The 12,472-nt window shown below is 51.7% G+C and overlaps 4 protein-coding genes across 4 annotated transcripts; 3 read left to right on the top strand and 1 right to left on the bottom strand.

Moving 5' to 3' along the window:
• Positions 1-5,853: 5,853 nt before the first annotated feature.
• On the bottom strand, positions 5,854-6,225 carry J4E92_003142 (uncharacterized protein; the record flags this gene model as incomplete). Its single annotated transcript, XM_051494541.1, has 2 exons — positions 5,854-5,960; positions 6,024-6,225. The coding sequence occupies 2 exons, from the start codon at positions 6,223-6,225 to the stop codon at positions 5,854-5,856; spliced, it is 309 nt and encodes a 102-aa protein (XP_051354834.1).
• Positions 6,226-7,002: 777 nt separating this feature from the next.
• On the top strand, positions 7,003-8,268 carry J4E92_003141 (uncharacterized protein; the record flags this gene model as incomplete). The annotated part of the gene is made up of 1 exon (XM_051494540.1): positions 7,003-8,268. The coding sequence occupies one exon, from the start codon at positions 7,003-7,005 to the stop codon at positions 8,266-8,268; it is 1,266 nt and encodes a 421-aa protein (XP_051354833.1).
• Positions 8,269-9,598: 1,330 nt separating this feature from the next.
• J4E92_003140 (uncharacterized protein) lies at positions 9,599-10,527 on the top strand (the record flags this gene model as incomplete). Its single annotated transcript, XM_051494539.1, has 2 exons — positions 9,599-9,603; positions 9,705-10,527. The coding sequence occupies 2 exons, from the start codon at positions 9,599-9,601 to the stop codon at positions 10,525-10,527; spliced, it is 828 nt and encodes a 275-aa protein (XP_051354832.1).
• A 351-nt stretch (positions 10,528-10,878) lies between these two features.
• On the top strand, positions 10,879-12,064 carry J4E92_003139 (uncharacterized protein; the record flags this gene model as incomplete). Its single annotated transcript, XM_051494538.1, has 4 exons — positions 10,879-10,895; positions 10,944-11,050; positions 11,276-11,786; positions 11,929-12,064. The coding sequence occupies 4 exons, from the start codon at positions 10,879-10,881 to the stop codon at positions 12,062-12,064; spliced, it is 771 nt and encodes a 256-aa protein (XP_051354831.1).
• Between the last annotated feature and the right edge of the window lie 408 nt (positions 12,065-12,472).

Raw genomic sequence — 12,472 nt, 5'->3', positions numbered from 1 at the left:
GGAACAAGTCAGTCAGATGGGCCAGATCTATGCCACTGCGCAGCTGACTATCGTTGCTGCAGCGGGCGTGGACCCCTCCTACGGTCTTGTAGGCATCAGTAGAGATCGCATAGCATCGTTAGCTTGTGAGCCAGTCGGAAGATCCCGGGCTATATGTCTGTTCCCCAAGTCTGCTCAAGTTCATATCGTAAAGTCTTCTTGGTTTTCGAGGGCCTGGACATTGCAAGAGGGATATCTCTCGAAGAGGATTCTATGTTTTACAGAGCGCGAAGCAGTCTTCACCTGCAAGTCGTATCCTTGGATGGCAGGGTTCCCCTCGTTCGATGATTGGAATTGGCCCACAATTGAAGAGAAGATTTACCAAAATGCTGTTGAAATAGCATTCAGACGTAATATTGTGCGTCTGGGGGATGTCAGCGAAATCATGTCCATTTACTCAACACGGTTGGTAGGGAACCAATCCGACACACTCAACGCTATTATCGGTATCTTAAACGTTTTGAGGGATGGTAATCCACCAGTCTATCATATCTGGGGGGTCCCTTTCGCCATTACCCAGCGACTGGACGCTGCTCACTGCACCGATAGTACCATGTCCATTTCTCTGAATTGGTACCATACCTGGGGCGCCCGTCGTCTTCCTGAATTCCCGAGCTGGTCAACCTTAGGATGGATAGGACAAGTCAAACAGCACTTCGAACCAGCAGTCACGACCCACTTCAAGATCAAATACTGGTCGGGCGAATTATATCAAGAACTCGACGAAGGTGCCTGCGACCTGAATTATACGTTCTGTGGAGATATTACTCATCGATCTCAGTATCTAGACATCACGACGGATGTCGTACAATGCGAGATTCACAGTCGGTGCCGCGACGACAATACTCGTTACTTCTTCCGACCTACTTTCATCAGACAAACAGAAGTCGGGGATGAGAAGGAGGTTTGGCCAAACACAGAAGTGCAGAGTCCATTCCTTCGGCTGGACCTGGACGATGAGACAACTTTCGATGTCGCGTTACCTGTTGTATGTGCTACGATGATGCCGCCTGAGATCGAATCTGGTTCTTGGAGGTCTTTTCGGGACAAACGTCCTGTGTTGCTCTTTTTCCAGCAGCAAGCAAAGTCCTACGAGAGGATTGGTGCCTGCCACCCTGATGTGTGTACGATCGACATGGAAGGAGATTATACTTACAGCGATGAAGACGAATGGGAATTCGTCCCACGAGGAGAACCAGGTGCCTGGGATCAAGTCGCAGAGAGACGTACCTTTCTTCTTGGCTAGACAGCTTCGCACACAGTTTTGCGCTTCAGAGTATACTTCTTACTGTAATACAATCTTCTCGCGAGCTTGATGCTTCTTCGATCATTAACGCGCTTGTGACCGTGGTGGCTATGCAACATCATCGGTGTTGCTCAGCCTCGTCCGGATTGGGTAAAGCGGCAAATAGCCTGGGGCGTCATTTCCCAGCTTGAGCTGCCGCTGCCTGCCAGCCTTCCCCACCACCTTTTCTCTGAATATACTCTACTTCGCCTGCAAAATACATTCTTGTTGGATTAGCTATCTCTTATAACCTTTTTGCTGCGGCGTATATGACTTACCCTTCCTCCGAAGCCCTACACCTTATTCTTTGAGCGAATTGCTGTTTTCGTGTTGCGCAACGCGGAGCCCCAGCCTTACTTCAACATTGCTAACAGCTTCACCATGCGGAACGAGATCTACGGCCTGTCACTTGATAATGTGGCTCACACTTGCGAGCGTTGTTCACATATCAATTTCGAAAACCTTGAGAAAACGCCACCAGGTCATCGTGAGTGGTTATTCACTATCGATGATCTGTCACAATTGTTGGCAGAGCAGCACTGTTCTATTTGTCAGATTCTGCAAAGTGCGATAGACGTACATCGCTTGCGTACTGAGTCCGCATTTGTTGACGTGGGCTGGCGGCGCGCCGACTCTGATCAAGAGGGCTGTATGGGAACAATCATGTTCAAGTACCCGCTAGGAAATCCTGACGAGACATCGATGCCTGAATTGATAGTCTATGATGATATGACTCATTCTGGGCCACCCAAAACACAGCGTGGATCCAGACGTATCGACTTCGACCTGGCAAAGAAATGGGTATATACATGCAAAACGTCGCATTTTGGACTGCACTACACGCTCCTCAAAAGGGCTTAAAAGTCTTCGTGTGATTGATTGCGTTACAAGAAGCGTAATCTTGGCTCCAGATGATTGCGTCTACGTTGCTCTTTCGTACGTCTGGGGAACACCTGGGACCCGCGACGTCTTGAGCTCATCTGCGCTGCCAAAGCAGCTGCCACCTACTGTCAATGACAGTCTCGCGGCAACGCTGATGCTGGGGTATCGGTACCTGTGGGTTGATAGATACGTACGTTGCTTGCTCGTTATCCTTGACCGGTTGTGGCTGACGTGGTACTTAGTGCATCGATCAAGCGAATGCTGCAGACAAGCACGATCAAATAAACCAAATGGGAGATGTATACTCCTCGGCAGAGCTCACTCTCATTGCGGCAGCGGGCACAAGCTCAGCGTATGGCTTGCCTGGTGTCGGAAGCGACCGCGGTCGCCTTGAACACGACGTTGCGATCGGGCGTCTACGATTTGTCACTGATTACGCATGGATCATCGATGAAATACATGACTCGGTTTGGTCCTCACGTGCTTGGACGTTCCAGGAAGGCTACATGTCAAGACGCAAGCTATACTTCACTGATGCCGAGCTCGTGTACATCTGTGGTAAAGAGGTCTGCTGCGACGCCGAATTGGGTTCCTACCCCACAAGTTATGACAGTATAGGAGCCCTTTCGAACTATCTTCCCTGTGGAGCGTCAGAGGACCTTGCCCGGGGCATTCTCCAGGAATATACGCGCCGCAAGCTGACATTCGACTCGGACGCACTGAACGCCATAGTGGGCATTCTGAATACGCTCAGCAAGGCCGACAAACCTGTCTTTCATACATGGGGCCTCACCTTTGGCGGAACACCCCTAACTATTACGCTTAATTGGTTTCACTCCACGCCAGGTTTTCGGCGAAAAGCTTTTCCTAGCTGGTCCCCTTTAGGCTGGGAAGGAATTGTCGACTACCGTGTCTCGGCGCCCGCGATCTCGACAGATTTCGAAGTCGACGTATGGAACCATAGCGAGTTCGTCCAGCTGTCTGAAGCTAAGCAAGATCTATACCAGCAAACAGACGCTGATAGTCTAGAGAGAACGCGCTACCTTCAGGTCACGGCAAAGCTCGGTTGGATCGACGTTCGGTATTTCTCGGCATGTGATTTGCTTTCGATCGATGACCCAAAATATCTAACCGAAGAGCCACCTGAACCATTCTACAAACTGTGTCCAGGACCTTATGTGCGAATGCCGAATGATGACGTAGAGCTGTATGCAGATATGCTGCTATATTGGGACTCTGTGATGGACCCTTCACTTGAGTTAAGTCGAGTACCATGCACGATTATTCCATTGAGCCCCCGAAAGGTGACTCAACCCGCTCTTGACCAAGACGATGACGCAGATCCAACAATGCTCATAATCATGCTCCGAAACCACGAGACCCATTACGAACGAATTGGATGTTTCGTTTATCCGAACTTCTGTTGGAGTAAAGGATTCATCGTCAGTGACGGTCGGGGGGCTCTTTTCACAAGCAGAGGACGCAGCTTTGACTTTCATGACGAAGAGACGTTTTCGCGGTTCTTCAATCACCCACAGATGGAAACAATTCTCCTGGGCTAGATTCTAACCATCTAGAAAGGTCTAAAGGCAGCTGTGTTTACATAGACAACATAGGGGATGCCCCGGTGTACCCTGAGTTTGTCGTGGTGAACTCGTAGGGTCCGGCGCTAGAATGCACGTAAAATGCTGTTAGATACCCCTGGACAGGATCGTCATGCGGCCACATACTCAAGTCACACATATTCGCTAGTTAACTGTCATGATAACACGAACCTCCAAGGCTACATTATAGATTCCCTCTTCTACCACGTACAAGAACAAAACCAAAGAGGTCTGTAGACTACAATAGGATACCATAAGTAAACTAAAGAACTCAGTTAAAATATAGACTGTATGGTGTTCGATCTTTCTCTAGGTTGACGTGCCCCGAGAACATGCTGTTTACTGAGTGGCTTGCGAGACGATACGATACGTATTATGCTGGAACTCAAATGCCCTAAAAAGCGATCCAAAACGCGAAGAATAGTAATTAGCGCATCCAATCTAACAACATCCTGTCATTTAGATACATCCAGGTTCTCTCACAGGGCATTAAAAGCAGCCTAATTACAAAGCAAGAGCAAATGTCAACTATATCCATACTATCAATACCAACCTCCCCATATCGACACTCGTTCTCACCTCTCTCTCCCATCACAACACCCACTCAAGTAATCCCCCAATAATCCCCCACCCTCCACCTAACCGCCCACTCCTTCACCGCCTCAAAATCCCGACAAACCCTCTCCGTCCCCCACCCCTTGGTCGCAACCCCCAACACCCCATCTTCATCAACCTCTTCCTTTGTGTCTTCCAAATTGGTATCTGCAGCACAGATAAGGGCCTGGCGCAGGTACTCGAAGCAATGCTGGATATGGTCGGGGTCGTCGTGTTCTTCGCCGGAGCTGAGAAGGGCTTCTATGAAGGGGTTTGGCGTGAATGTGGGGGCGGAATGGTGTTCGTGAGTGCTGGCGGTGGTTTCGATTTTTATGTGAGGCGGGCTTAGTGGTGAGCGTTGGGATTCGTGGTGTTGGTGTTTGGAGAGGAGGTAGGATTTTTTGTAGTACATTTGCCGGAGACCGTGCTAGGATCGGTTAGCGAGGTGATTCCGCTGCGGTAGTAGAGAGGGGGGCTTACTAGACAATGCAGCTCATGAAAGACAGACATGGATTTGATCTCTTTCGCTAGCTTGGGGTGTTGGACGAACGCTCGTCCTTTCGGTATCAGACTTTTCCACATCTTCTCCGTCTCGGCGCTAGGTTCACCGGCGAAACTTTCATTGAGTGACCAGACGACCTTTTCGATCCTGCGGTGTGGACTGCCATATGGCGCTGATGATTGGTCAGTATTGCGACACATTCCGAGCCAACAGACCGGTCTGGCGGACAAGGAATCGATAGAGAACTGCGGAAAGCTTACTAAGGTATCCATCGATATCGTGTTCAATACTGAGCAGTCTGCTGACCCCGAGGCCGATCGAAAGGCCGAGAAATGCGACAAATATGTACCCACATGCGTGCACGAGGCACGAACGAAGCGACCGACGAGGACTTTTACCTAGCGAGAGCTCTTTGTCTGCATCGCATTCCTCTCCTTGAAGAGTGGAACTTGGAGAGATGCATGGGTCGCTTTCGCCATGTGACAGACGTTGATACGACGAGATCTTCTTTGTAAAGGGATTGAGGTTCGGCATTACGGCAACTTGCCAATACTCTTGACATGCAGTGTGGAGCAGACAAGAATTCTTCGGAGATTTCACTCGATATTTACATATCAGACGAATAGATTAATTTTATTCGTGATGTTGGGGAATGTATTCAGAGCCTAAACGGGTAAGCCCTGGGACACGGGAAGGATCAGCGTAGATTGGGCGACCGGTGGGGAAAGCAGTAAAGACAACTTGATTTGGTACATGATTAAGCGCTAGACCATTAATTCTCCGCGCTGGGCGCCATGACGCTGCCGTCACCAAGGGGTATCATACAATTTCTCGCCATTCGTAGGGACGTCTGAAACTCAACGCCACCGTACCAGCCATGTCCAAGGCCTAGACCACCAACAGTTGGATCGTCGTAGGTTGTAGAGATCGGGTTCGCGGAAGAGAGGCTAATTCAGCTTCTTGTTGCCGACGGTAACCTGTTTGCCCTGGCTGCGCTGGTATTTGAGGAAGCCGAAGACTGCGGCGGCGACGACGCCCAGCATAAGGACGTTGCCTATAGTGTTGTTAGTTCCCAAATCGATCGAGTGCGCGAGTCAAACGTCGTCAGCCAACTCACCGAGTACGAAGCTAACGATACCGCCAGCAAGGTCCACGAGACCACGGAAGAAGTTAACCACGAGGTCGATCATCTCCAACACGAAGTTGAGGGCGAACTGGACCGTCTTCTGGACTAGCGCGCCGGCAGTGGTAATGAAGGACCAGACGAGCTCGACCATGGACGAGACGAGATCGCTGAGGGCGTTGACGATGGAAGACATGTTGGTTCGGTTGGGCTTGTGAGTAATGACGGGCGAGTGGTGTGGTATCACAGGTCTGAGGTGGAGTAGTTGATGGGAATAGTGTGGTGGTGGAGTGTAAGAGAGAAGGCTGTATCTGCCGGATATGCAGTGTTTGGTCTTGTGCGACAGTGCGACAGTGCGACAAGGCGCGACTTCCGTTAAGACAGTTTGGTTGTTGCCAAAACACGGGGATGACGCGGGACCTACGTTAACACAGGCAGCACTTCCTGTTTCACATAGCTGCTGCCGTGGATGTGTAGGCCTGCATCCTGCCCGCTTTCCATGGGCAGCCTGGTTGGCTATTCGGGTGAATAGCCGTTGTTGTGGTGAGATGTGACGTCACGGGTGTAACGTGGGTGAACGCCTGTTTGTAGGCGACGACAGGGAAGCATGACGAATCAGAAAATGACAGAGAAGGAGCGACGGTGATTGGAGGAAGGAGAGAAACAGCGAATCGAAGAAATGATGAAGGCATGGTTTAGCTCGGAGAGGTTGGTACGTTGCGAGGAAGACCCATGCCTTGGCTAGTCGCGATGGTCTAGAACACGTGCCTAATAATCTCTTGGGGTAAGGTTACCTGTCCTTGTAGAAGGAAGTTGTTGCAACAAGGCTGTTCATATTTGATATCCGTGTTGTTGTTGGAAAGTTCGTCGGCGCTTTTGGGGAGGTGCAGCCCTGCTTGCGTCATGGCGGCTCGGCTCAAAGCGGAACCTTCGTCCCACCGTGACTTCCTTCGTATCACGGCATCGCGACACAATGTCAGGCACACTCGACAAGCTGCTAGCAAAAGGCAAGGCGAAGCTCTCAGAGTTCACTGGGCAGCCTTCCGGGGGCCATCACCAGCAAGGCCACCCGAACCAAGGCTATCCGGGCCAACAGGGCTATCCGGGCCAGCAGCCTCCCCCGGGCTACCAACAACCCGCTCCAGGCTATCAGCAGCCACCTCAGGGCTACCAGCAGCCACCCCAAGGCTATTCTGCGCCAAATCCAGGGCAGTACTCTGGCAGCCAGTATCCTCCGCAATTCCCTCCCCAAAACCAGCAATGGGGGCAGCAGAATCAACAGCAAAATCAATGGGGCGCACCCCCTCAGCAGCAATGGGGCCCGCCGCCTCCGCAACAGCAGCCCCTCGCACCGCCCGTTCCCCAGGGTAGCAAGCCCCAATCTCCAGCGCCTGGCGGCCCCCCGCCTATTCCTCAGAACCGACCGAACTCTGCGCAGCCTCCGCCGCCCCAGAACCTCCCTCCACCACAGGGCCAGAGCGTGTACTGGAAGCCGTCCTTCGACATCAAGACTCCCGTGTCGCAGAACTTCCGACACGAGATCGGCGACCATGGCTGGGGCAACAACGAGAAGCAGATGTACACGGATAAACCCGAGAACTCGTTCCATCACGACAACCGCCTGATCGTGCGCGCCCTCGTACAGAATGGCAGCTACACCTCTGCGCGTTTGACCTCACATCAGACGCTATCGCGACCGCGCGGATACTTGACAGCGACCTGTCTGCCTCCGTCTGCACCAGGCATATGGCCTGCATACTGGATGCTGCCCGCAGACCCGTTCAAATGGCCGACTGATGGCGAGGTCGACCTTGCCGAGAGCTGGAACGGCGAGACGGAGAACCACTCGTGTCTACATTGGGGTTCTTACACCGGCGAGGATGCACAGAAGCATCGCGTTGTCAAGACGTCTCTTCCAGACCTGGCACGGCAACCACACACCTACGGCTTCGCTTGGATCGAAGAAGAGGGCATACCCGGATGGAGAGGGCGCATGATTTGGTACATCGACAACTACCCAGTCATGAAGGGCTGCATTCCAGAGGGCACACGACGTATGGAAGACTTCAGAATTCTCATCAACATCGCCATGGGCGGGACTGTGAACCAGGGAAAGCTGCCTGCTGAAGGGTATTACGACTTCGTCATTAGCGATCTCAAGATGTGCGAGGAACCTCATGGCGGATGGCAACAATTTGAACATGCGTGGAACAGTACGCCTGAAGGCAAGGCCATGTAGCAAGGCTTGGAAGCAGCTACCTAGCATATCACCTTTGGGTCTCTGCCCAATATCACTCCGTTATCTGTCACCTTTCTGTTCTTTCACCTTCCCGAAAATGCCCGCCTGTGCACAAGTCGGAATCACGGATTAGGTCGTCGAGGGAAGTCCCAGTCGAATCTAACTAGTTTCTAGAGAGAGAAGAAAGCGCTCTGGCGATTTGCAGAAGCACTGACCTTTGCATATGGCCAGCTACTCCTTCCACGAGTATAACTGCAGGCCGGGTTCATCACATTAACCAGTAGCCCCACCACCTTATTGTCAACTCGATAGCCATAACACGAAGCAGCTCCACTACAGTGTTCAGCAAGCATGACGGCCAACAACGACATGGCTTCATTGACTACTTCTCGCCCAAGGACCAGCTTTATGGACCTCCCTGGCGGTGAGCAACATTCACCTTATTGCTCTATCCGTTAGTGCTAATTTGGCTTCAGAGCTACGGAACAATGTCTACTTGTTTTGCAAGAACGAAGGCATCGTGGACATGAAACGTCCCCAAGACAGCCACACTGGCCTACGGATCGATCGCACCCGCCATCAATTCTTAGGCCTCACGCAGGTCTCGAGGACGCTTCGAAGCGAGTTCGGGGCTTTGTACCGCGAACAACTTCAACTCCGGGTGGACGCACGATACATCTACGAATACCTCGCAATGGTCATCCAGGCATACAGCCGAGTGGAGAAAGGCGTCAAGACCCGTGTATGCCCGATTTCTGCCAATATAATCCTTGATCTTGGCCCCGGGGTCAATGATCGAAACGATTGCTATTTGGATATCCTCCCGCTGCTGCAAATCTGCTCCATGAAACCATCTTGCAAATGCGAGTTCGACTTTTCCACAGAGGTTGACACCACCCACGTTCCAACCGGCCCTCGTCAACCCTGCAGCCAGCTTGTATCAGAAGTATACGGGTCGTTGCTCGTACAGGATCTGAACAGTATTCTCAGTGCGCCAAAGACATTAGCAACGGTCCGACCCGAAAATAATAATGTGGATGCCGCGATCCTTTACCTCAAAACTCTGGGTGTGCGAGACCTCAGATTCTATGGAGGCGCTTTAGCAGTAGTCTCGACGCCATTTCTCGATCTCTGGCTTACGGCAGACCCTCCCTGGGGCTACAAGCGCGGCACCATCATTCACTCAGCGGGCCTCGAAGCGATGGAATTTCTCGAGAATGCTGGCTTGGCCGATGTCCGCATACTGGACGTCCGGACGAATTGTTGCAAGCCGGAGGATTGGTATGGATGGCTGCATCCTGGAGCGCCCAGATGAGGCATCCAGCGCTAGATGTCGTGCTAGCCGAATGGGCTCTAGCGCTTCTCTGTCTGTTTGTTGCTACTTTACTTCTCTGCTTTTTCACCCTCTACCTAAATGAAATACAAACCGAAGGCAGTAATCGTCTCTTACATTTGCAGTCGATACCAAATTTGCTCCATCGCTTCGACGCCATCACAATGTCCACTTCGCCGCTCCTGTCGCTGCCTGGCGAAATTCGCAACCGCATCTACGAGTACTGCGTCGAACCAAAAGCTATACAACTGCCACGAATGCCCAAACGACCAGAGAAGCCTTACGAACATGTTCGCTTTGGACTGTACGGCGGCTTTCGCAACGTGTGCCGGCAGACACGCGCAGAATTCGGGTCAATGTACATGGCCAAGACGGTTCTTGTCATCCACCAGGTCACCGCGCAAAAGTTCTTCTATTCCTTCTATCCTGGACTGAGGAAACAAAATGGAATTGGAAACGAACCGCTACAGCCGGGCCGCCCGAACGACGAGCTTCCCGTGTCGACTGGCATTCCTGGCGTGCAAGGCAATATTCGAATTACCACATACTACGGGCTCCGATACGACGCGAGACTACTCGCACGTCTTTGCGCAAAGTACCCCTCCGTCAAGGTCGCGTTCACAGATGCTAGCGCATGCCTTGATCTTGCGTCCTCCGTCGACGACTTCTTCGCCCACATCTCGTCCGGCGCTTTTCGTCCGCATTTGGAGCTTGTGTTTCAAAGGATCGAGATTACCTGCAGCACCGTTCCTGAGATATGTTTCACCTTCTATTCGAGGGAGATAATGGAAGAAGCCATGAAGCGGGTTGGGGAGGTGGACTCACGGCAGGCTTTGATTGAGATGGGTGCGCCGCCCATGGATGCGTTTGCTATACTGTTCACGGATGCTACGAGCGTGTATAAGCACTCCGCACCGCAGGCTTGAGGCAGACATTGTTTTACGCCTAGTGCCCTCGTATTGGCGTCCAATATTCTCCGGGTCGCATATAGGTTGGCAGTTTGTGCCGTGTTCCTTGCGAGGTTCCAATCTCGCAAAGGGACGTGGTTTCTTAGAAGAACTTACCAACTTCCCAAAGCGTCAAGCGCGTTTGCTCGTTGATTACGTATCTCACGTGAAGGTGAAGCCCCGCACCCGTGGACCCCACAGTACATGCAGGTACCCGATAACACGCGCTACCTTATTGCTTGGCAGCCGTACCATGGTTCACCTGGTCAGGCGCTTCCCTCTATTCTCACTTCACCACAGACTCTTCTCACGGACAACACAAGCTCGTAGATGGATCACCTACACCTGTACGTCGCCCCTCGCACTCTGCCATCTGTCACTAACCTTGACAGCAGTAACTCAGAAATCGACGAGGAGTATCCGCTCATGGCCTCCGTAGAAGCGCAGATGCGGGGTGTTACCATGAGCGCATCAAACAGTCGCTTTCTGAACCTTCCAGGTGGTGTGTACGTCCTTCCAACTACCCATAACCTAGCTAATACAGTACCTACAGAACTACGCAATAAGATATACAGCTTCTGCATCGATACAGACCCCGTTCCACTACGTCTACGTCACGATGACCCGATCAAACCGGTAGGAGGATGGCGTTGCTTTACACAGACGTGTCGACAAATCCGAAAAGAGTTCCATATCATCTACATAAGTGAAACTACTTTTCGCCTAGAATCCACTTACCACTACGCCCGATACATCCGCGATTTCTATCCGCCTAGCGACGAGGCCACGATGCTGCGCTACCGCGGACACATCATCAGCGTAGTTGGGCATAGCCGCGATGAGGATATGGGCGTGGACGAGTTCTACGATGCCGACATCGCCCGCGTTGTCTCGCTTGTCGCGCGCTCACCAAAGCTTCGCTTTACCTTCGAACTTCAGAAGGATCTGAAAAGATATTCCTCGGCGGCAAAAAGCATCGCACAGGTCAACAGTATGCTCTCGTTATTCGCTGATTCGTCCGACTCAGAGTGGCGAGACATGGCCAAGTCGATCAAAGAGATGAGGCTGAGGGTTCAATATTCCGACTCTGCACTCCGAATCACCATGGAGCAAGACATGGCTAAAAAGTGGAAGACTGCGGTTCATGAGATGTGGAACGAAGCAGCTCAGCCCACGCGTGGCATACGTGAATTGAGGCTCTCATGGCCTGACCCAAACCCGCAGGAGCGTTCATATGGGTATCGGCACAAGTTTTGGTTCAGCGACGATGACGATAAGACCAAAAGTTATATTTGGCATTCGTGAGTAGTATTCAGAGGGGGAATGGGATGGATGATACTCACATGCTAGCTTTGGTTGATAGCTGAGACATGCGCCCAGGCAGCCTGGTGACGTCTTCAAAATGCGTAACAAGGTGCTCTGGATTATCATTCAGCAGTTTGCCTTTCATCATGAAAGCGGCTATTTCACATCGTCCTGGGTGGTCATCAGGTCGGGTGCGTCGACATGGAAGTAGACGCACTCAGTGCCACGACCTTTCGAAATAGATAGCCCTTTGCAATATACCTCTACACTGCCGATCTCATGTCCATCTCGACAAATACTTCGTCGGCCGAAGTGGCCACACATTCTTACAATGCCCTTCTATCGAAGCATGAACATCCAGTCCCTGTCTCTTCGTCCAACCCATACTTTCCGCAAACTTATCAACAAATCCCTCATCGCGAACCATTACCTCGGGAACAATAACTTCGCTCGTAAGCCTACCAGGTGCCTTCCCACTTTTGAACACAACCACAACCCTCACTATGGAAACGCCATAGTCAAGACCTCCTCTTCCAGCATGAATCACGACTTCCGCGACATCGCCGCTTCCAATACAAGCCACCCAACGTGCATCGTCAAAGCCCAATATAGAATCCAG

Source organism: Alternaria infectoria, assembly GCF_024043175.1.
Source record: "Alternaria infectoria strain BMP 0036 chromosome Unknown scaffold_4, whole genome shotgun sequence".
NCBI lineage: Eukaryota > Fungi > Ascomycota > Dothideomycetes > Pleosporales > Pleosporaceae > Alternaria > Alternaria infectoria.
The sequence above is the reverse complement of the archived record's forward strand: the minus strand, read 5'-3'. Positions and strand labels throughout refer to the sequence as shown.